The sequence below is a fragment of the Syngnathus floridae genome, chromosome 3 (assembly GCF_059516105.1).
Source record: "Syngnathus floridae isolate MCC-2025c chromosome 3, RoL_Sflo_1.0, whole genome shotgun sequence".
Lineage (NCBI taxonomy): Eukaryota > Metazoa > Chordata > Actinopteri > Syngnathiformes > Syngnathidae > Syngnathus > Syngnathus floridae.
The window spans coordinates 21,897,587-21,921,076 of NC_142415.1; the positions used below are offsets into that span (position 1 = coordinate 21,897,587).

A 23,490-nucleotide genomic window follows, 5' to 3' on the forward strand; every position below is an offset into this window, starting at 1 on the left:
TGTGTGATCTGAATATGTGCAAATATAGTTGCAAAGGCATTTACTGTGTCTTAGAAGTCATTTGAGTTGGTGGCATATCATTTTTTTTTTTTTTAGCCAATTACTGTTGAGTTATACTGCTGACCGATACTGCTAACCTTGGAGTCTTGGATTAATTTCAAGAAAAAAAATATTTCTGTCCTTGTGTAATTATTTGACGGTGTAAATGTTTAAACAGCTAGGCTGCAGATAGCCCTTGTGTCAAGGACTTTAAAATAAGTCAATTGGGTTTGTCACTATTTAATTTTTGACTTGACTCTGCATGAGCGATGGAAAATGGATGCATGGACTTTGTTAATTGTACTTTTCTCAGGTACTCCCCTATCCTTCATTTTTTTGCCTTATCCTCAGTGCGTTGATGCAGCAAAATGTAAAATGACTCGCTGTAACAGTAACTCAGCTGAGATGAGTGCAATCAAAAGTTCTTGCAATTTACCAACATGCTATTCAAGTTTCTTCTTCTAACTCATTTGCTTTGAGTTTTGCATTTGCAAATGCTGAGTCAAGACGAGAGGTGCTCTAATTCTAACAGTTGCAGTGTTTTCTTGAGTTGCTTAAATTTTGCTCAAGATGAACCCGGATTGGTCGTTTCCTGACCTCCGAGCAATATGCGAAAGTGTGAGAAAATGTTTGAGTTGACTTATTTGAGTTAATCAAGCATTTCATCATCCTTAAATTGTCAATAGTGGTTTTGATGTTTTCTGATATTGTTCTGTTCTAAAATGTAGCGGCTGCGGTCTTGCGAGCACCGTGAACTGAGGCCGCTTTTGCCTTTTCCGCTCATTTGTCTTCGCACAATAGCCGCACAGAGACGGCCGTGAGTGCATCGCCTCTCCAAGCACAAGTGGGGGGCACGGACAGGGCAGGCGAACAACCGCCGTTAGACCCTCCGACAGGAAACACGGCGGCGGAGGCGGCGTTGCCATGCCGCCCCTGCTCACGGGCCGCAAGAACTCGGGCTCCTCGTGTGGTAACAAACCACAACAAATCCATGGAGGCAGCACAGCGCGAATGCATCGAGAGGCGGATGAAAGGATGACGGAGAGTCGGGAAGGATGGCCTAATTTCTAACGCCTACTCTGAACAACTTCTCCTGAATGTGTGAACGAGGTGGATGCGAAAGCACCAGTAAAAATCCATAATATCAAGTAAAACTACCAGGACTCACCCTTGGAAGATGCTGTGTTCGATGGTAAGAATAATCCTAATAAAAAAATATATTGTTAAGAACACCCTTTGGATTTGTTTTAAAAATTGGAACTAGGTTTACATGGTCAAGACATGACGACTGCACATACAAAAATATAGTAAGTCAAATAAAGTTTGACAACCAATTGGAAACAACCAATCCAGGTTCATAGGGTTTAGAGATTTGTGCACAAAATGAAACTTCTATCAATGTACTGATTTCTTCTTTTTGAGAAAGGAAATTTAAGAAACAACAATATCTTGTCTTCTTTTTAGGAAGAATCCTGTCCTTCATTGAGTAATGTACATCATCAACAGCTCAATAATCAAGCTTCAAATCACATATGTTAGAGAAAATGTAAGCACACATCAATATGGTTACTTTGTAATACATCATTTTGGCCAGTATATATTGTTTATATAACAAAATGAAGTGTTTGATGAGTTTAGCAATGTCATTTGTGGAATATTACGCATGCAAATTCGAGCCAGTCACATCTTTGTTAAACAACACAAAGTAAAAACTTTCAGAAGCATAACATATGGATTCATTACTCTTCATTTGAGAACATAAAAAACGAAATGAAGCAACACAAAAAAATACAAAGTCTGCTCATTATGTGTCTCTGTTTTTCCCAGTGTTCCTTGTGCTGGAAAATCAGGGGAGCATTTCTCGGATGGACTGCGCTGAGTGAGATCATTATCAGCCACTCAATGCGTGTGTGTAGTAAAGCGTGTGTGTGGTTGTGTCTTTTTTTAGTGTGCTCTGTGATCTGTTCACATTGTGTGAAGGTAGAAACTGTTGCAGAATTTGCTCCCTTCAACCTTTCTTCCTCCTCTTTATCTTTTTCTTCATCGTGCCAGCTCGCAGCCACACTGAAGCCCACTGTTCTTTTTTTTGGAGGGGGGGAAATGGTGGTGTGTGTCGGGGGGGGTACCCTGCAAGTTAATTGTGCGCTTGTTAGCATTCGCCAGATGCAACTTAGCCATTTAACTCCTTGAACTGTAGTAGCGTGTGTGTGGCTGTGTGGCTGTGAGTGTGTGTTACACAAACACAGCTTTTGGAAATGTTCCTCCACCTTAAAGGCCTTGTGTCAGTTGAGCTGAAACAACAGGAAATGGTTTTTTGCCCCCAAAATGATGACACGGCAGGCTGCACAAACTTGTTCTTCCGCTCTCACCTGTCATGTGACCTCCTCTGACCAAATATTGTCAACTTGAAGCTTTTTTTTGTTCACATATCACATGCAGAATGATAGTGAAAAATGGTGCGCATATCTAGCTCTGCTGATTTTTGGGTTTGAATTTCAGCTCTGGTCTTTCAGGATTTTCAGGCTTCCTTCATATCTCAACAACATGCAAGATTTTTCTCCCCCGGGTTTATAGGTCGGCTTCACTGATAGATACATGGAGGGCAGGGAAATTAGATTATAAATACATTTTAGAACATCAAATAAAATGCTGCAGGGTTTTAAATGGGGCTATACAGATTTGTGACGTCACTATAGCTCCCCTCTCCCCGGTGTAGCACCGTCCTTGGAAACATGTCACACAATGTAGGTGATTTTTGAATGAGTTAGAATGGATGACTTTTGTTTTGATTCATTTGAATTCAGGATATTGATTTGAAACACGAATAAATGGAGATTTGGTTTCTATTTTGTAAAACGTTTATGCCCAATTCGCCCATTGCATTGAAATATCACACGATACTTTATTATATATACTATGCCAACAAATACGGATTATTAATAATTCCAGATGATGATTCAAATCCTGTCAGCCAAGTGGGTTGATGTGCGGCAAAGTCAGGTGAAGCAGCGCGACTCACCTGAGGAAGAAGAAGGTGAGGGCTGCGCATGCGCACGCCTCTCACATCGCTGCGCGTGTGTATGTGTGCGTCTCATATTAATAAAGGCTGTCCTCCTCCACGAGTGCGCTCCTCGCTGCAACTCGCTTGGTAGGCAAAACTCTCTTCTCGGGGGCGTCCGCTGGACGTGGAGCGGCATCAGCGACGATGGCGAACGAGACGAAGAGGAAGAAGAAGGACACAAATAAGGACGATAGGGTGACATTGAAAAAGGAGATTGGACTTTTGAGCGCGTGCGCTATCATCATCGGTGAGTTTCTGACTACAAGTTCAATCATAGTTCATGAGGTGAAAATAGTGATTGTTGTTTGGAGAATTCAAGTTAGAATAGAACTCAACTGAGTGCTTCACACTTTACGCAAAAAAGATTCATCTTTAACGCACAATCTGGTATTCACTCGTGCTGTTTGGCGGGATGCTGTTACTACTCCCACTTCATTTTTTTTTTCTTTCTGGTTTTTGGGCGGAAACTGTTGCATCATTGCCTGCCTACGTGGCTGACTTGCGTTGAACTGGTAAGGCGCGTGCAGCGCTATTGCAGACTCGTACCGATAGTGAGTGGATGAGTTCTGCAGGAGGCTTTGCACATCAGATGCTTTAAGTGCAGGAAGTGGCTGGCTTCCTCGGAGTCGTGTTACACTGCCTCCATATTGCATTACAACGTGTATGCGTGTGTGTGCGTGCGGATTTGACACTGGCACGCCGCAGTTATTTTGGTGGCCTCCTTAAATTTGATTGATGCCTAAATAAAGCAGCGTCCAACATAAGCAAAAATCTTTGTTATTCGGCCTACGTAAACATAGAAGCTATCATGTGTGTATGAAAGGGGATATGCGCCAATGTGACAATGTTTGTGCACATATTGGATATACCGCTGTTCAGATTTGAACACTAAACGATTTCATGGAATCATGATAGAATAATGAATTTACGTCAAGGCTCAAACAGTGACCCTCTGGAAAAACAAACTTTATGAATCTTTCAGGCAAAATCCAAGTGGTATTTATAGCACGCAGTTATAAAAACAAAATAAATATTAGTAAAGCGTAAAGCTCAATAAAACGCTAAACTTGAACTTTCATTCCAACTGCTGCTCAGTGTGCCAATTGTAAACAACAACTCGGCCTCATGTTAACCTGTGCTAACATTACCTGTGATTAAATAATCTGTGAACAAACACAAACGCGTGACAACAATGAAATAAGTCTTAACTGTCATACAAGTGTAAAAAAAAAAAACACACACACACCCCATACAAACACTCACAAGCTACGCAACAAACACCCCTCCACACACACTGCATGCACACACAAACATCACACAACACACACAAATACAAATACTCCACGTTCTTCACCCACAACATAAACACACGTGCAGAAGCATCACACAACAAACATGACAAATATACACATGCACACACACACAAGGGCACGTTAATAGAGATAGTGCAGCTATCTGAGGACAGCTTTGATTTGTTGTGATGTAGCCAAACATTAGCTGCGTTGGTATATTTAGTGGTGGGTCCCAGGGAACAGTTCAAAGAAAACAGGCTAAACCCTGGGGGTCTTTGCCCGTGGCGCCTTTACCGCCACTCAGGACAACTGACGACTGTATATATGTCGGCGGGCGAGCCAGCGTGCTCACATGACTCCATTCCACGCGTTCCTTTTTAGCCGCAACATTAGCTGGTGGAGTGGGAGAGGCCTTCAACGGGGGCGGCGGCATCATGTTCTGCGGCTGCGGGGAGCTGGAACAATACACACTTTTCTTGAGAGGAGAAGTTACACTCAAGGACCGGCTCACGTGCTAGCCAGGCCTGTTAGCATCAGCCGCGGCAATTTATTATCGGGCTATTTAATATAAACCGCCTGTTGCTTGAAAGTGGCTTTTGAGCTTGACCCTTCAAGTCATGGGCAGAGAAATTCGAACTGCAAATGTCCCGCGGGGGTTCGGGGATCATGCATTTTTGTGAAGCCAAAGCGGACATGCTGAGGCTGGTGTGTGCAGGTGCCGTTGGGTTGGGTTTATGCCCGGAGCTCATTAGTACTGGTTTGGTCGCTGCGCAGTTCAAACCAGTGTGATGAGAAATCCAGACTGGAGCTAAGTTTGCTAACACTGATGACTGGGGGTAAAGGTTTGCGTAGGGGAGGACTAGTTGATGACATAATAAAGAAAACACGAACGTTACACAATAGCTCCACAAGCGAACGTGACAGCCATGAATGCTTCTCTCTACTCACGCCGCATCATTAGCTGACCCTCGGAGAGGCTGAGAACGCAATGGAAGTGGGGAGGGGGGGCTGACAGGGGCAAGGGTTGGCTCTGATGTACGATGAGGCGGACATTGCGTGCCTCTACAGATGAGATGCTGTGAAAATTCAACATCACCATTGTGGTGACTTTTCATGCATCTAAACTTAAAAAGTTCATCCATTAATTAAGTGTCATCCATATTTGGGTTGGAGGTGATATTTTTTTAACTCAAATCAGAATTCAGACCTCCTAGTTACAAATCTTTGCAAAAGTATTCACACACCTTTTTTTTTTATTTTACAACCAATTATTATTGTTCGCAATTGACGGCGAATGTTGGTGTGGCCCACTTTGCGTTCCTTTTAGAAATTAAAATGCCTAGACACGCCTCAATCCTGACAAGTGACGTTTTAGGAACTAAATTCCATCTTGCAGTTGAAGAATTTGAGATGGTTGATCGTCGACATTTGAAATCTACTTGCATCGTTGAGCACCACTAATGAAACCAGGACCAAAAACAAAACCTCATCTTGTTTACAGTAGCAGGGAAGACCGATTTCAATGCACAAATTGCCAATTAGTAGATAAAAGTGCTTCTTGTTTTCAAGTAGATCGTCAAAACTAGTTTTGACCCTTCCTACAAGCTGCACTATAATGGACCCCATAGGGACAACTACTGGTTACTGTTACCATGGTAGCGTTTCCATTGAGAAAGCTATAAATGTCAAGAGAACAAAAGTAGGCTAGTAGGCAAGGTGGCAAGGTGGCGATGAACATAGAACAGGAAATGGAAGTGGCTGCATAGCAAAGTTAATGTACAATAAGAGCAATACACTTAAAGCGGCCATTTTGTGAGAATTGCGTGTAAATAGTTGTGTGTCTCGAGTGCCCGTCCAGCCATCAAATGTGGAATTACACAATCAAGTACATCTTTTGTTTTTTGACTTGCTCTAAAAAAGTTATGTAACAGCGGGGCTGATTTACATAATAGCCGCCCCCGCGCTGAGTTTTTCCTCCTATGACTTGATCAGCAAAGATCCAAAACGAACCGCCATTTTTGCTCCACCTTCACACTTTCTGTATGAGTAGCCTCGCCGGTGTCACAATGGCAGCATCCGCTAACCAAGTGCTAATTTGTCCGTCCCGCCCACGTCAACACTTTGCCGTGATACATCGGCGACGATTCTGCGTTGCGGTCAATGAAAGGGGCGTGAGAAAGTGTCACGGGTGGACGACTGGTGGGACGGGAACGAAAGGCTAAAAAATGTCCAGTAGGTAGAGCAAGTGACGGTGATTTGGATTTCCGAGGCCTCAAAGAAGGATGGGATGTGCTTGAAGAAAAGGAAGGTAATAAATCGACCCCCCCCCACCCATGAGTCGAACTCCATTACTATGCCGAAAGCAAAACGTGGTTTTCAGACTCTCATTAAGACCCAGGAAAGTCCCTCGACTGGCAACTGCTGCTTAATCAGGCCCACCGAGCATTTACTCAAGGAATAAAATAAAAAAAATAGAAAATCAAAATAAAATAATTGTTATAGCATGTCTTTTTCCTGTCCTCAGGCAACATCATCGGCTCGGGCATCTTCGTGTCCCCCAAAGGCGTCTTGGAGCATGCCGGCTCAGTGGGATTGTCGCTCATCGTGTGGGTGGGTGGAGGTGGGATCTGCGTGCTGGGTTCCATGTGCTACGCCGAGCTGGGTGTCACCATCCCCAAATCGGGAGGAGACTACTCATATGTGACGGAGATCTTTGGCGGGCTTGTCGGGTAAGAACATGATGCCAAAAATAAGCAGAGGTGAGGGGGTCAGGTGGGGGCTTAAAAATAAGCAACATTTCACAACCTTTCAAAACATTGGGTTGTCCTGAGGTCAGTGTGGTTTTACCGGTGAATGCGTTTCTAAAAACGGTTTGTTGTCCATGCCTTAGCTTCCTGTTGCTATGGAGCGCTGTTCTCATCATGTACCCAACCACGCTGGCTGTCATCGCGCTCACCTTTGCCAACTACGTGCTGCAGCCCGCCTTCCCCAACTGCCTGCCGCCTTACGCCGCCACCCGGCTGCTGGCCACCATCTGTGTCCGTGAGTAGCTCACCTCTCCACCGTCAATCATATTTTTGTCCTGAGGTCCGCCGTGGTCCTTTTAGCTAGCCGAGGCTAACTCAATCGAGTGCGTGTGTTAACGAGCGAACCAGATAGGTCAAGATGTTGGCTGCTCATTTATACTAAGAATAGGAACCCTTTGGAGAGACCTTTAGTATTCCACTGCTGAGCTTTCAGCTCTCACTGGCACACAGATTTACCTGCGCTGTCACTTTGCTGGACGCCTGGCGCCTCCTTCTTCTCAGTGGCAAGACGGACGCTTGGCAGGTTGAGTGTTCGAAGGGAAGGAGGCTACTCCAGCATTAGCGCAGAGCAAAAAGAGGGCACGGGGGGGGTGGGTGGGGGCTTGGTGTCCAGCTCCGTGCCATAGAAAAGCTGCGGAAGCAGTTTGAGTGGTGGGAGGAGAAGTTTTGCCCTGTGATGGATGCTCTAGAACGCCCCCCTCTAAGAAAGTCTTTAAAGGGATAGAAAATCAAAAAGGTTGCAAACTTATCTTGAGGGCTCAATTCCTGGAGGAAAGTCTTTCCAAAATGAGATCATCAATATCAATCATATTCCGATCGATATTAAATGCTCATCTTACGTTGTAGTGTTCCTGACGTGGGTGAATTGCTCCAGTGTGCGCTGGGCCACGAGGATCCAAGATGTGTTCACGGTGGGGAAACTCCTGGCTCTGGTCCTCATCATCGTTGTGGGACTGGTTCAAATCGGCCGAGGTAACCACCATTCTGAGATTTTTTCCACTGGAGAGAACCCTGGTAGACCCTTCTTAGTTCAACCAGAACCCTGTTGATTGTTCTCGTGTGTCCAGGTTACTACGACGCTCTGGTGCCCAGTGCGGCCTTCGAGTTCCGTCAGGAACCGTCGGTCGGCCAGATCGCGCTAGCCTTTCTGCAGGCGTCCTTCGCTTACAGTGGCTGGAACTTCCTCAACTACGTCACAGAGGAGGTGGTTGATCCACGCAAGTACGTCTATTATTCATCTTCACTCCCCGCTAACACTACTGCTAGCATCACCAGTGTCTTCCTTTCGTTATATTAGGAACCTCCCCCGTGCTATTTACATCTCCATCCCGTTGGTGACGCTGGTGTATACCATGACCAACATCGCCTACTTCTCCTCCATGACCCCTGAGGAGCTGCTGGCATCCAATGCTGTGGCAGTGGTAAGCCTTTGCACTGATAGTCACATGAATTGGATTTGCGCTAATGGGAAGCACAAGCATGACAGTCAGAGGCGGGCTCAATTCTTTCAAGCAGCGCTCCATTTTAGCTTACGCAAACCACGATGTCTAAGATTACACAAGACTGAAATCCATGTGACTGTTTTGATGATCCACGCGTTGGTCACAGTTTGCGCTTAATATTTGCCCATAAACTTTGACATGCATTGGTAGACTCAGCTAATTAACTAACAAAGGCCCAAAAAAAAAAATTCAATATATTCTGGATGTTCTCGTGTCATATTGCAGACTTTTGGTGAAAAGCTGCTGGGCATGTTCTCTTGGGTGATGCCCATTTCCGTGGCCCTGTCCACCTTTGGAGGCATCAACGGTTACCTCTTTACCTCCTCTAGGTAAAACACACTCACAAAACACCAGCAAATAATTGTTTGACCTTTGTGAACCTCTACATTATCTGTGTATGCAATTTGTGTGTAGGTTATGTTTCTCAGGGGCAAGAGAGGGTCATCTGCCTTACTTGCTGGCCATGATCCATTTAAAAAACTGCACACCTATTCCTGCCCTGCTGGTCTGCGTGAGTAACTGCACTTCCTGCCACAAGAAAACAGCGCATGAGGTACGGCCAAACGCAAATAAGCAACATCTCACCCGGTGTCCCGCAGTGCTTCGCCACCATCGTCATCCTGTGCATCGGTGAGACGCACAACTTGATCAACTACGTGTCCTTCATCAATTACCTGTCGTACGGCGTCACCATCGCTGGCCTGCTCTATCTCCGCAAGAAGAAGCCGGACCTGATGCGACCAATCAAAGTAGGCCCAAAAAAATTACTCTCGAGCCATTCCTCAAGCTCTCTTCCCCATATAAGGGCTCTCTGTTGTTGATGTTGGGCGCCTCCTAGTGTCTAATAATGGGAATTATATTACTTCAGCTACAACATAATTATTTTTTTTTTTGGGTACAGATGTTATTAAATTGTGACTAAATGAACCCTCATCTGTCAGTTTACCATGTGTTCCAAGAAGCCACAATGCAGTGCCAGTATTTTTTGGGGGGGGGGTGTGTTGGAATGTTTGAAATCATATTGGTGTGTGGTTTGCAGGTGAACCTGCTGATCCCCATCACTTACATGCTGTTCTGGGTGGTGCTGCTGTGCTTCAGCCTTTACTCTGAGCCAGTGGTGTGCGGCCTGGGCATGGTCATCGTGCTCACCGGCGTGCCGGTCTACTTTGCGGGCGTCTGGTGGAAGAACAAACCCAAATGGGTTTACAAAGTCACAGGTGACTTCTCGCCTACTGTGCCACGTCCGTAGCTGTGCGAATGCGCTTCATGTGGTTCATGTCTCGCAGAGAAACTCACCTACATGGGCCAGAAGGCGTGCTACGTGATGTTCCCTCAGGAGGACCCAGCTGAGGCCAAACTCACGTCATCCAAAGACACGGACTGAGCCTTTGTCGCCCCCTAACGGACAAATCTACACATACACTCCTTTTGTTAAAATGTGATTTCATACACACAAACACTCAGGAAAGACGCAGAAATAATATACAGTGCTTCACTTTAGCCACATTTTATCTAACAACCTTGTTCCAAATGGGATAAATGTTTTTTTCCTGAAAATTCCACATACACAACACGCTATAATGACATCACAAATTCTCTTTGCGGGTTTAATTGTCTAAATTTATTCATGTCATTATAGGATGTTGTGTGGAGGATGTTGAGATGAAAAAAAATGCATATCGAGCAGAAAATGTCTTAAAGGTGAAGTGACATTTTGGTGTGCGCACACACACACACACCACAGACTTATATATGAATGGACAATTAATGGATTCCTCACTGAGGCCAGCCATCTTACATTGCCACTGTTACTGACAACTTTGGGTACTTTTATTGAAAGCATTGTCATGAGTACGTTTTACATTAAGACACCTGCACGGAATCTCAAGAGCCTCTCAAAGAATGACGTTCACTGTTTGCATCAATAATTCACACTTTATCTCAATATGATGAATTATGACTTTTACATTCGTTTCATTATTGAGGGTTCTGACAACAGGTTGCAGACAAATCTTTGAGTAGCACTCTGTGATATATCTTATGAAAGGACATTAAAAACATCATGGAGACTATTCAAGTTAGGCTGGTTTAAGCGATTGGTAACGCAAGATGGCCGCCAGTGGCTACCCTTCTTGCACGAAGACCAAACATCCAAGGAACACACATTTTGTGGTGGGTTCTAAAGTGTTTGCAACAGGACTTGAACACAAGCACCTGTGGCCTTTGCCACAGCCAATGCTTCCTATTTATCAGACGCACAATGGCCCCCCCTAGAGGATTGGGGTGCTTGCTGTAATTTTAAAAATACTCTTCTCCAGCCTTTTTTTGTCCACATTAAAATGGATTTCAACTCATAGGAAACCGAATTAAGAAATAGTGAAGGCTTTTCATTAAACATTATGAATTGCATTTTCAATGCAGAGACCCTTTTGTCTTGTCAACATTAATTTTCAATGTTGTTTTACGAAGGACTAACTACACTTCAGTTTTCCGCACCCGATGTGCCTTTTTTGTGAACTGACTTTCATGATGCTTTCCATTGGGTGAACTTGCTTGAAAATGAGGCATCACAGCTGCTAATGTTGGGGAGAATCATTTTCTAAGTATGTTTTATTTTATTTTTTTTTATCTCAAAATGGTGGTGGGGGAAAATATTTCTACCCGTTCATATCTGGTTGACTTCCAATATCTTTGAGGCTACGAGTATGCCAGTGCTTCTCAATTATTTTCCCCTATGCTCCCCCAACTCTCTTCAGTGACTATAAATATGACTAAAAACATAATAAGTACACCTCTGTATAACATTGTATGCTAATTAACTCTCCCCACCATTTGAGAAGTATTGGCGTACGTATGCGAATGTGCCTTTGTGACAAACATTTGTTTAGTGTTTGTTTATTGTCATATTTTTGTGTCATATTTTTATTGATGCCAGGGGAATAAAGCTAAACGGATTCTGTCTTTTTAATATGTTGCTGATTGTCTGATCAGCAAACAAAATGGTGCACCTCCCTCTATATTTATATGTTAAATGCATATTAATTGCTATTGTACTGCCACTACTTTGTGCTCAGCTATGTATATGTCATTTCCTGGTTTGTTTTAGAGTAATAAGATTAATAATAATAATAATTGTAACCCAAAGATACATTTTCTACTCTTTTATGCAAACTGTTATAATATGGACTCTTTCAATACAGTACACATATCACTCTGTGTTCGAATCATTCGTGGATTTTTATCATCTCACCAATCTTTTGTAAACGCTTGATTCCATAGTTTTGTTTTTTTAAATATCTGACAGCGTATTTTGAAAAATAGGAAACATTAAAGTCCAAAATAGAGCAACCCGGAGCTCACAAATAATAACTAAGAATTGATAGAGGAACAAACAGCACAGTTTCCAACATACCAACAACTGGAAGTGACACGAACAAGGACTGTGAAGCAATAAGGAAACCCAAAAGAAAGCAGGGAACTTTATACAAACAAATTGACGAGCCAACGAAGATCACCTGGACAAGACACAAAGGGCCGGAGCTGATTGGCTAACACAAGGGATCCGGTTAATGAGCACAGGTGGACAAAATAACACACCAGAAAAATGTGAAACTAAATCATCAAAATTTCAAACTTCTCAAACTTTATTGACCGCAGGCACCAAAACAAATGAACAACTAATCTTTTCTTTTTCTAACAACCCAACACATCCATGAGAAAATGTTAGTACCAGCTTAACTCTTTCAGCTCAAATATAGAAATATATACACATTCTTCCTACACCAGCCCAGTGTTTATTTTCCCTGCATGCTTACACTGCTAAACAATCCCAAGTCTATTACTTTGTCCTGCATTCCATAAAACTGGGATATCAGAATAGTCGTAATGTTTTTGATATTCAAAACATCACCACAAAATGAGCTACGTCCATTTTAGAGCGCATATTTTTCCCCGTCGTTAACGGCTTGACGTTTTTGTTTGCAAAATTTGCCTCTGGACTTTGACGGTGATGATTGTGACCTTAAAAAAAGTTGCATAATTGCCAGTTTTATTAAATGCAACATATTTTGTAGCCTCTTATAGCTGTAGCGAGCAAACATCCGCCAGAACCCCCAAGTGGAGAGCTAGCGTCTCTCCTGACCATTTTTACGGGGACAACAGGAAGGAAAAGAAGCATTTAAGGCATTTTCGGGAGCACTAAACTACTCTATGACCAACGCAAGCAGCAAAAGACGAGGCAAGAAAGTATGGAAAGCCGTTTGAGTATTCATTCGCTATCCTTGCTAACCAGCTTAAGGTCCATCACATGCTTACCTTCGTGCTTTACTAGATGAAGCTTCAAATTGGCTTCACGAACCAGCTGTATTTTTGTTTCCTCTCGATAGCATTAGTACCTGGGCCTTAGGCTGGTTGCCAAGTATTTGAATGAATGAACAAACGTCTTGAAACAGCAAAGAGCTCAAGAGAACATGGCACATGGTAGGCATCTGTAACGGTGGCACGGCGCGTAAAATATCCAACAGCGCTAATGCTAAGCTACTGAACTCATTGTCAAAAATACACAGCTCACTAACATGTAAAAATAATCTGTTTCAAGACTGTACATTGCGTTCAACTACGAACTAGCCTCTCTTGTGGTCAAACCATATCAGTTCCCCCTGCTCCAGAATGCAAATGGTAGAACCGGGAGGTAGCCTGCGAGCTAGCAAACAAACAAACAGTTTCCTCCAACTCGTTTCGCATCATTTGTTTTTAACCGGTCGAACATGGCACAGTCCAGTTTTTTCGTCATCTTTCAGAGTCACAAATAGAGGCGTACGATCAGCTTCCTGAAAGGCAAAAAAAATTGTCCAGGTCCCCAATGACAAACAATGATTTCTTAGCAAGCCAGCATTAAAATCAACTGTCCGTTTATGGCTTGGTAGCAAAGGATATTGGCACTAGATAGTGACTAAAAGGCGGCCATGGCATTTCAACCTGTTAGCTTAGAATTGTTTGAATTCCTTTAAATGGAAGTCCCGGGTGTTTGCATTCAGTTGGAATTGACATAAGTGGGCATCAAGGACACTTGTTGCCTGGCGGATTAGCGAGCGTCCATTGTCAGCAAGGCGTCATTTGCCGACTCAAAGGGTCACTGCCCTCCTTCCTCTTCCTCCTCCTTCTCTTCCTCACCTCCTTGCATCTCATCTCCGCCGCCCGACCGCTACTGTCGCCTTCCGACGATGACGACGATGGGGGTACGCCCCCCAGTGGATGGGAGGCAGTTGCCAGGCTATTAGCTGGCGAGATAGGCCCAAGTGGGGAGTAACGTCGAAGCGAGACTCCCTTCATGTTTAGCGCCAGATCCAGAACCAGTTTTCTAGAGGAACGAGAATGGGGAATTGGAAGAAGGGGTGGCCCGGAAGGCTCACTTGGACCGGGCGCCTCCAGAGACAGCGCTGCCCCCTCTGGGCTGTCACCTGATTGGAAGGAGATAGGAGAGGCGGGACTTTCGGACGCGCATTCCGGTAGCTCGCCGCCTTCCAATTGGCCCCGGGCAAGCTGAGCATCCACGTCATCCCCCGAAGTTCGGTAGCTGTGGAGCCCCAGGTTGACATGGGTGCCGGCTGGCGGGTCCAGGAGAGGGGCGTGGCCTCTAACGCGGCCTCCGCGACGGAACAGGCGACGCCACAGGTGCCCGAAGCGACGTCGTGATGACGACGAGGAAGCAGAAGAACGGCGGCTTGTGTGACGCCTGAGTTGTCGACTCATGGCTAAGCGAAGGTTCTGCAACACGGACGCCTGAAAAAGGGGCCAGGAGAAACAACTGACCTGAAGCAGTGAACCGGAATCCGTCCGTCGGGTTCGTGTGTTTGGGACTTACCTGTGTGGGGTTGTAGGCGGGAAAGTCCTCCACAGGCGGAATGAGTCCCTGCGCTATGAGCTGCCCGTAAGACGGCGGCGCCTCCCTCTGGACAAACTCGGCTTCCATGCGCGACATCTGGGTCTCGAAGGCTCTATACTCGCGGCCGCGCAGGGCGTGGAGCTTAAGGGCGCAGCCGAGCGCCACCACCAACAGCAGGCCGCACACCAGGCTGCCGATCAGCGCCGCCGTGATCACTTTACGCGGCACCGCCGTGGGGCAGTCGCGCTCGTCGCTGCCGTCCGGGCAGTCCTCCTGGCCGTCGCAGCGCCACGTCTCGAAAATGCACAGGTTGTCGCCGCAGTGGAAGTTGCCCGGCTGGCAATCGTAGCAGTTGTTCTCGTCTGAACCGTCTGGGCACCTTCATGATTGCAGTGATGGGAAAGTAACTATCGTAATCAAATTGACTGGGCAAGCACAGTGTTTCCCCTGTACCTCTTCTGGTTGTTGCAGCGCTCTGACGATGGGTAGCAGGTGCCCGCCGCGGCTTCGCCACCGCACGGGAACTCGCCGGCGGGACACGCCGGGCAGGACGCCTCGTCCCTCCCAGACGGGCAGTGCCAGTAGCCGTCGCAGCGCTGATGTTCCGAGTAGCAACCCTGCTCGCTACCGCAAGGACGCTCGCCCGGGAAGCAGTAGCCTTTTACCTGCAGGACCACAGCACAAATACGGGCATTATGATCCGCTTTAATTTCAATAAAACTGTTCGACTCGATGGAAAAATCCTACTCGGTCGAGTCCGCTAACTTCAGTCAATACCCAGCAAACCTATGTTACCTGGTAGGTGGCGTTGAAGCCGTGTCCGGGACTTCTGGGTTTTGCAGTGTAAAGGACACTCATCTGTCCCCGACTGGACTCCAGCAAGGTGGGTCGACGATTGTTATGGTAGGAAAGCACCTGCAGGAGGTTTTCGGCCCGATGGACGGCGCCGTCGTACACGTGCAGCGCGTCCCCGGGCCCGAGCCGCAAGTCCAACCGCAGCAGGATGGGTTTGGGGTCCCGCGTGTCCACCACCCATGAGCACCTCAGCTCAGCCGCCTCCCCCAGGCTGGGGCGGAAGAAATCGGGCGAGGCAAAGGAGCCGTAGAAGTGACCTAGGCGTTTGCCGCAGGCCGTGTCGGGGCAGCCGAGCTCGTCGCTGCCATCCGGGCAGTCCCGGGAGCGGTCGCAGCGCAGGGCGGCGGCAAGGCAGCGGGTGGACCGCCCCGCGGCGCAGGGGAGCGTCCCGCGCGGGCACGGGCCTGGCAGGGAGGTGGTGGGCAAAGGCGAGCAGCCCCGCTCGTCGGTGGCGTCGCCGCACTCGTTCTGATCGTTACACTTCCAAGAGCGTGGCACGCATTTGCCGTTACCGCACAGGAACTCATCCTGCTGACAGCTGCTCTGACCCATGTGACCTGCGCGCCATACGTTTTTTTTTTTTTTTTGTACTTACGGGCACATGACTGGCATGCATATGATCATTTACCTTTGATGTAGGACAAACGGAAGCCTTGAGCTTGTCCCGAGCTGTTGACTTTGGAGTGGAAGTAGAGCCAAGCACGCCCTTTGCTGGTGATGAAGGGTGGCGGCCGAGCGGAACCGCACAGACGCTGCGAGTCCGGAGCCCCGCCGCCCCACCCTGATGATGTCATCAGCAGCCAGTCACCAGACTCGCAGCTCCCCGGCTCGCCGACGTCAAACACCCGGAAACTGAAACACGGGACGCCGTTGACGTGGGAGTGTGTTGATGTGTGTGTGTGTGTGGGTGCGTTACCTGATGGTGATAATCTCGCCGTGGCCCGCCTGGATGTTCCAGCTGCAGTTGACTCCGGCAGGGTAGTTTAAAGGCCAGGAGGGGCTGAAGATCACACCCCTGCGTTCCATGTGGACCTCCACCCGATCACCGCAACCTGCTGCTTTCATGCACATTGCACACACACACACACATTTACTATTCTGAATTGAACGTCGAGTCAAAAATGTTTTATAATGAGTTCTATTGGGGCCTCATCGTCCAAGCATGACATTCTGAATAATATTTCTCAGGTATCGACAACTCACCTGTACTGTTGCAACCAAACACCACACAGTAGTTTATAATCGTTAAATTTGACTTTTAATCCTTCAATAAGCACAGAGTGCAAAAAATAAATAATTCGACCATCGGCATGGCTGACCACATCCCGTGACGTCGCACGTTTTAAAATATAATCCAAAAACATTTCAGAGGAGTATCATTCATATTTTGTGAGGCATGCACAAATCAATGACTTGCCATATTGTCTATTTCCTCCAAATATATATTTTTATAAGGCTTTCATTAACAGTTATGTACTGCACACGACACATTCTTGTCATCAGTACACATTCTGTCGGTGTACATGACAAGTCGCCGGTGACAGCAACACACGATCAGTGCGTGCGTGCGTGCCTGCGTGCGTGCGTGCGTGTCTATTCTGCAGTGATGTAATGCTGATATACTGAAGCTGCATCCTCGCGGTGAAAGGCCATCCCTTGTTTCCACACTCTGACTGATCATTTAGCCACCTCAGATCGATACAGCGGTGTGTGAGTATGTGTGTCTGCAAGCGTGTCTGATGACGTCACCAAAACAAAAGCCCACATCATTTTATTGTGAGCACCCCCCAGGGCTAAATAAAACGACCACCGCAACCGACATTACAATTAATGATTATAAATATGAATATCAATGGTAGCTTCATTCGTCATCGTTGATTGATCATTACATTGCACGAATGAATTGTTTGTCTCACCTGAACGCAGCACAGAGATGCAGAGAACCAGCACCAGCAGCATCCCAAGCCGCACCGTCGCCCCCATCGCTCCGCTTTAGCAGAAATGGTGGCTTTTATCTCGGACAAGACCGCCACACTCCCGCCGGCGTGACCTCCATTGTTTTTCAGCCGTGCGAAGCCGTCAAATGAAGAGGTTTGAAAGCGGCATTGTGTGTCCTTTAGCAAGACTGTAGAACGAGGGGGATTCTAAATGTAATATCCGGTTTGATATTTCAAACTAAAGATTAAACATTTGTTACGAAAACAGAGGAAACCGAAGCCACTCGATCCAAATGTGACAATAAATTTAGTAAAACAGTTATTAAATGCTGATTGAGTCCTGCATTGTCTCAATTCAGTTATTTAGTCCGCGGATTATTTTAAAGCTCTTATTTTGACAACAAAACCGTCTCATCCCCGCTACAATTGTGTCTTTTTCAGATCAATATTCCGCAACTAAACTGATCAAGAAAGGTCTTTAATTGTCCAAAGTGTGCCAAAATATGATCTGAAATATTATTTCATTACACGGATTACACATGGTACAACTATAACGGACGTTACTTTAAAATGGGAACGTTCATTCAGAATTTCCTTTCCCCTTAAGGTTTTATAAATAACCTGTGATTTATTGTTGTAGTTACGTAATGTTTCTTGGTGACGAAAGTTTATGACGCTTTATTACATGAATTAGGCAGTGTTTATATAAACAAAGACATATAAAAGATAATCCAAAAGGCACCGCTGGGATTCGAACCCAGGATCTCCTGTTTACTAGACAGGCGCTTTAACCAACTAAGCCACGGCGCCAGGTAGCGAATGACTGAAAATTTTAAAATATATACTAAATTTTAAGGACAGATCGCAAAGCCATAATTCAACTAATTAAATTTTTTAAATAAATCAAAGTCTCTAAGTAAAATGTAAAACGCTCTCTCTGTACAAATATCTCCCTTCAAAAACGTTAATTTTCACAAAGACGCTGCAAAACAGCCTCATTGATGCTGTTGACCTTTAAAAACCCTTTATTGAGCATAAGAAAATAAACCAATTCTTCAATCCAATGAATTATGAAAACAATACTATTCTTTGACCAAAAAAAGAATTAAAAATAAAATATCTTAAAAATAAAAAAAACACTGTCAAACTAAAAAGCTCTGGTCTTAACACCTTTTCTTTTAACCAATAATGTAAAAGCAAATTACTTGAGTGGGAAATGACAAATTGGCTCACAAAAATCCAAATTGTCAATACTACTATTGGCTCTTCTTATGTTCTGTTCTTAATAATGCACATTTAAATGCTTTAAGATACAGAAATAAATGCTGCACTATTAATAACGAGGCAATGATGTGATTCTTCAACAATTTATTCAACAATTTAAACATTGTTTTAAATGATTTTTGTGACTGCGGTACAAGTGCCGGAACCAAAAGCGTAACAATTTTTACTAGGTTTTTTTTGTACATGCACATGATCTCAACATAGGTGCAGGCTATATCGTCTTTTTTTTTTTTTTTTTTCCTGTTTGTGTGTGTGTTATTTCTTGCTATATACGTTTTGTTTTTAAAATCACACTCCGCTTTGAATACAGGCGGTAACCAGTTGAAAGATATACACAATCTGGGATTAAAAATATAAAGAAAAGGAAGAGGAGGATGAGGACTTGGACCGACATGTAAAAAGCTACCAAGAAAAACAAAGCTGTAACAAAAAAACAAAAAAGTAAAACTGAAACATTCTATGAGAAAACGGCTCGTGTGAATGTGTTCATTTGTTAAATTACTGTAAATTCTTTGAGGGCGGGGGGGGGGAAAAAAAAGCAACATTCAAACAAGAGAATTTCTCTGCCTCGGAGGAGGTAACGGCAGGATGTCTGCAGCTTCTTTTAAATAAACAAAGAACAAAGTCTATTTTTGCCGCCTGTGCCCACTGCCTCACCACTTCTGGGCTATTGATGGGCGCACTGGACGCCCGGGCCGTGGTGACCGCCCTCTTCATCTGAGCTGTCGTTGTAGGCCTCCCGGCGGCCCCCCGTCGACGAGCCCTGGCTCACGTCGTAGTCCTGAAGGTCCACCTCCTCCGTCTCGCCTGTGATGAGCGGTGCCTCCGATCGCGATGGAAGCATGTCCTCCAGTTCCTGGAAGGCAATTTTGTTTTGTTTTTTAAAGCGTCATATATTTTGGGCAATATGCAATAAACAGTCAAGTCATGAAAATAACAATTCAAAATGTAACACGCATTTATTCTTCTTCCAGAAAACAAACAAAATAGCGTTACCGCCAGTTTCTCGGGGCTGATCCAGTTGCTGGCAGGGAACTGCACATCAAACTTGACGTAGAGGTCTCCCTTCTCAAAGGGGTTGCGGTACTGCGGCATGCCCTCCCCTCGCACCACCCGCACCGAGCCTGACAACAAACAAAGCTCCCGTTCCACTCGTTTTGTTGATGGCGCGGAGGAGAGCCGAGGAGGAAAGCTACCTGGCTCGATGACCTTGCCGGCGGGATGCTTGACCACGATCTGTCGACCGTCTAAGTGTTTCAGCATGAACTGGAAGCCGCACAGCGCCTCCACCAGGCCGATCTTGTGGTTCATGAACAGGTCGTTGCCATCTCGCCGGAACGTCTGCGAGGGGAAAAAAACAAACACTTACACATGAACTATTGATGTAGAAGCTTTCTAAAAAGAAGACACTGTTGTTGTGTTACTCAGCTAACCTATGCTATATGCAAGTTTGCACAGGCTGGGCCTCTAATCAGACAGCTTTTGTCTAGTGACAAGATGGAGGTTGTCACAACGCTGCTGACAGAAGGCACAAGCACAGGTACACTAACTACCTATGCTCCATTCGCAAATCGACCATGCGGAGGACAATCTTGTGGTTTATTGAAAGAAGAATCAAACCCATCGTTCTCTTTTGTCTTTTTTCCCTTCAACACTCAATGCAATTCCACAGGCACTGCACGTTAACAGTTCAAATGGGAATCACGAAACTATGCCAGAGGTCCCATCGTAGCAACTTGGGTTTGGATGAAAGGCAAGCTGTCAGGACAATGTGCTGCTGCTCCTTTGGCAGAGATGTCGAAAAGCAGCACCTGCTGGTGATGACGGCGCTCTAATGCCCACCAACTGATGATGCCGACCGGTTTTTACAATGCAAATCAAAACTCTCCCCCCACCGCCTCCCAAAAATGCAAATTTAGGTCAAATGTTTGAACTATTCACTAATCCACACGTGAACTGTTCAACTTCAACATTGAGCAAAGAAAAATAGAAAAAAAACATAAAAACACAATTAAAAATAGCGAAGCCGAGCGCTCACCTCGTGCTCTTTCTCTTGCAGCACCAGGACGATGTCGCCCGGCTCCACCCCCGGCGCCTGATCCGCCTCGCCGCCGAAGGTGATCTTTTGGCCGTGCTTCATGCCCTTGTCCACGTGCACCTCCAAGATCTTCACCTCCTTCACCACCTTCTTGCCCTCGCACTTCTTACAGCGGTCCTTCTCGCTGATCACCTCACCTGAGGGCGCAGAATGACGGGGAATCAGTTAGAAACACAAATGACCATTCTGTTTAATCCAAAGTAACGAGAAAAAGGAAAAACAACCGCAAGTAACCAGTGTATTAAATGTAGACGCAGTGTCTTGTCACACAGCACAACTAATAAGCATGAAGAAAAACAACAACCTACCAGAAAACTTTGAAAGAAAATGATAGACAAGCACATTCAAGGTAAAGACGGTAAGACCATCTGCAAGCAGCTCGATGACAAATTGAAGCGATGGATAACACGAAAAGGGAGAAAAAGGCCCAGCAGAATGTCCAAAGAAATTAAACACACCTTCTCCGTTGCAGTCCGTGCACACGGACTGCATCTGTTGCACCATGCCCGGCGCCAGCTGTCTGATCATGATGCGCATCCCGCGCCCTCGGCAAGCGGTGCACTTCTGGACCGCACCCGTCTTGCCTCCTTGCCTGTGACGCGCAACACATTCAGCGAATCCTTCTCAACTGAACTCGGAAGACGGCGGAAGTGGATGAAACGTACCCGTTACAAGTACTACACAGGACATTTTTGCTGAGTTGTAGTTTGGTCGTCTTGCCGTTGTAAAGGTCCTCCAGCGATACTCTGCGAGGGGAAAACGGCTCAGATTGCAATTGCGTTCTTTGGAGGGGGCAGAATGCGCCACTTTGACCATGAATGAAAAGCGTTCCGAGGCAGACTGTTTCAGGAGGGTCGTCTTGTCTCATGCAAATGCAGCCCCGATTAACCCCGGCTCTGGATTTCCATTTGTGCCGCCCCCTTTTACATGGCCGTGCAAAATGCAAACAAGACTAGCAGGCAGCGCAAAAGGTTAACCACCTAAATCCACCTAGAGGCCGACATGAAAGCCGTTTGACAGAATTCAACACTCTTGTGCTCGTTAAGATCTGTGTCACGCTAAAAATATAAATCACTAAAGAGAGCCTCCATTTTCCCCAGGGCGTACTTGAGCGGGTGCACCATATCCTCGCCCCTCCGCCGGCCGCCGTTGCGCGAGCGTCCGGCTTGACCGCCCATGAAGCCGAAAAGCCCGCCGCCAAAGATGTGCGAGAAGATGTCGTCCATGCCGGGGCCGCCGCCGCCACCCTCCCGCAGGCCCTGCTCGCCATAGCGGTCATAGAGCTCCTTCTTCTCGGGGTTGGTCAGAACTTCATAGGCAAAGCTGATTTCCTTGAACTGAAGCAGCGACAGGAGATGTTTGAAGTGGAACTCAGAAAGCCAAATGAGTTTAAAAGGTATAGAGAATTGGCAGTATGTGAATACATGTCCAACTTTTTACCTTGTCGCCGGCGTTGGGGTTTTTGTCTGGATGGTACTCTTTGGCCAACTTTCTGTATGCCTGTAGAGATAGCACAGTACCAATCACTATCTCTCCAACAGCACATGTGCTTCGCCTACATGACGTCACGTTATCTGGTGATGACGCAAGCCAAAGATTATATAAGTGCTGGTTAACATGAAACGAGGTTTAATAAGATGATCAAATCATCGTTCCAATTAGTTTACCAACAAAGACTTTCCGTATAAAATGGCGGCTGCACAAGTGTATGAAAGGTTGTGCAATTGAGAAACTGCTAGCAACGTAGGCTAGCGAGAATGTAAACTCTTGTAGGCTAGCGAGAATGTCAACTCTTTTCGGTCAGCTTTGAACGAAATAAGGTTGCCGCTAGTTACAACAGCAACTCCAATGCACTTAGTATTCTATTTTGGAGTATTTTATAGACTCGACGGAGCTCATTTACGACCGAATTGACGCCCAGAGGTCTAAAAAAACATGACGGCAAAAGTCCGGTTTTATTCATTTTATTCGTCCCATTTCAATCACGTGCCTTTATCGAGAATTATTTTGGATCAATAGAGCCACGTCGTAACTCTTGCCAAGCTTGGCTTCATGACTAACACCTGTACGGTTGCTAAGGGGAGGTCAAACCGTAAATGACTCACACACATACTTGAAATGAAGTCAAGTCATCGCTAATCAACATTGTTCAAATGTTTATTAGAGTAAATGTTTGGAAGGCCAAACCGCCGCTTCGGACATTTGATCGCGTTTCGATCCGCATCGTCACAAACGCGAGCATCCAGGCCGGTTAGCATGATGGCAAGCTAACGTTAGCACGCCATGTTAAAGACGTACTTCCTGCTTACATTTTTTTCCAAGCGCCCCGGCTAATCAAAGGCAGCCGGGGCTTCGTGCCGTTTGCCGGCTTTATAGCAAGGCCGCCTTCCCGCGATGCGCTTTACCTTCTTCAGTTCATTTTCGGAAGCAGACGGCGACACGCCGAGGATGTCATAGAGCTTGGTGTCGGCAACATTGGCCATGGTTGTCGCTGCGGATGTTGCTCTCAGCGAGGAGGTGGATGGACAAAGAGACGGACGGTGCCGGGTGGAAAATGTTTCGCTTGCCTTCCGCGCCTTCACTTCCGGTGGGCTCAACGGTGTTGTGCGCCCCCTTTGGTCGATTCACTGACATTACACATAAAAGATATCCCTCCAAAAAAGCGTCAGGGTCAGCCATGCACAAAACATGCCCCAGTCCAAATTTATTTTCTACTGGTGGTAGACCAAGG

The 23,490-nt window shown here is 45.9% G+C and overlaps 3 protein-coding genes and 1 non-coding gene across 11 annotated transcripts; 1 reads left to right on the forward strand and 3 right to left on the reverse strand.

The window, feature by feature from the left end:
* Positions 1–1,193: 1,193 nt before the first annotated feature.
* Positions 1,194–17,952, reverse strand: lrp3 (low density lipoprotein receptor-related protein 3). Of its 8 annotated transcripts, none has more exons than XM_088370147.1 (11): positions 17,357–17,952; positions 16,357–16,498; positions 16,069–16,292; positions 15,381–15,997; positions 15,039–15,250; positions 14,565–14,964; positions 12,114–14,482; positions 9,998–10,112; positions 9,768–9,877; positions 3,059–3,218; positions 1,194–2,166 (listed from the first exon to the last, which is right to left on the reverse strand). In XM_088370147.1, the coding sequence occupies exons 1-7, from the start codon at positions 17,421–17,423 to the stop codon at positions 13,802–13,804; spliced, it is 2,343 nt and encodes a 780-aa protein (XP_088226273.1). In that variant the 5' UTR covers positions 17,424–17,952; the 3' UTR covers positions 1,194–2,166; positions 3,059–3,218; positions 9,768–9,877; positions 9,998–10,112; positions 12,114–13,801. The 8 variants fall into 8 exon arrangements, with proteins under 8 accessions (XP_088226273.1, XP_088226274.1, XP_088226272.1 ...); XM_088370148.1 differs by lacking the exon at positions 1,194–2,166 and adding an exon at positions 2,173–2,330; XM_088370149.1 differs by lacking the exons at positions 1,194–2,166; positions 3,059–3,218 and adding exons at positions 8,902–9,229; positions 9,376–9,432.
* Positions 3,102–11,917, forward strand: slc7a10a (solute carrier family 7 member 10a). Its single transcript, XM_088370161.1, has 11 exons — positions 3,102–3,347; positions 6,917–7,121; positions 7,283–7,434; positions 8,046–8,171; positions 8,267–8,420; positions 8,497–8,620; positions 8,927–9,030; positions 9,116–9,212; positions 9,301–9,450; positions 9,741–9,918; positions 9,988–11,917. The coding sequence occupies exons 1-11, from the start codon at positions 3,245–3,247 to the stop codon at positions 10,083–10,085; spliced, it is 1,491 nt and encodes a 496-aa protein (XP_088226287.1). The 5' UTR covers positions 3,102–3,244; the 3' UTR covers positions 10,086–11,917.
* Positions 17,953–18,113: 161 nt separating the features above from the next.
* trnat-agu (transfer RNA threonine (anticodon AGU)) lies at positions 18,114–18,187 on the reverse strand. The gene has a single exon. It is a non-coding gene; the product is annotated as a tRNA-Thr (tRNA).
* Positions 18,188–18,730: 543 nt separating this feature from the next.
* Positions 18,731–23,353, reverse strand: dnaja2a (DnaJ heat shock protein family (Hsp40) member A2a). Its single transcript, XM_088371788.1, has 9 exons — positions 23,165–23,353; positions 22,200–22,259; positions 21,867–22,096; positions 21,425–21,505; positions 21,218–21,351; positions 20,700–20,896; positions 19,858–20,002; positions 19,658–19,785; positions 18,731–19,517 (listed from the first exon to the last, which is right to left on the reverse strand). Exons 1-9 carry the CDS (start codon positions 23,240–23,242, stop codon positions 19,329–19,331), a joined length of 1,242 nt encoding a protein of 413 aa, XP_088227914.1. The 5' UTR covers positions 23,243–23,353; the 3' UTR covers positions 18,731–19,328.
* Positions 23,354–23,490: the final 137 nt, after the last annotated feature.

Coding starts and splice junctions, on each gene's coding strand:
- lrp3 (XM_088370147.1), bottom strand. CDS start 17,423: ATGGGGGCGACGGTGCGGCTTGGGATGCTGCTGGTGCTGGTTCTCTGC. Junction 16,293..16,356: donor GGCGAGATTATCACCATCAG/GTAACGCACCCA, acceptor CCCGTGTTTCAG/TTTCCGGGTGTTTGACGTCG. Junction 14,483..14,564: donor CCGCCTACAACCCCACACAG/GTAAGTCCCAAA, acceptor CCCCTTTTTCAG/GCGTCCGTGTTGCAGAACCT.
- slc7a10a (XM_088370161.1), top strand. CDS start 3,245: ATGGCGAACGAGACGAAGAGGAAGAAGAAGGACACAAATAAGGACGAT. Junction 7,435..8,045: donor GCTGGCCACCATCTGTGTCC/GTGAGTAGCTCA, acceptor CTTACGTTGTAG/TGTTCCTGACGTGGGTGAAT. Junction 9,451..9,740: donor ACCTGATGCGACCAATCAAA/GTAGGCCCAAAA, acceptor TGTGGTTTGCAG/GTGAACCTGCTGATCCCCAT.
- dnaja2a (XM_088371788.1), bottom strand. CDS start 23,242: ATGGCCAATGTTGCCGACACCAAGCTCTATGACATCCTCGGCGTGTCG. Junction 21,352..21,424: donor CTGTGTAGTACTTGTAACGG/GTACGTTTCATC, acceptor TGCGCGTCACAG/GCAAGGAGGCAAGACGGGTG. Junction 19,786..19,857: donor CGGCAAGGTCATCGAGCCAG/GTAGCTTTCCTC, acceptor GTTTGTTGTCAG/GCTCGGTGCGGGTGGTGCGA.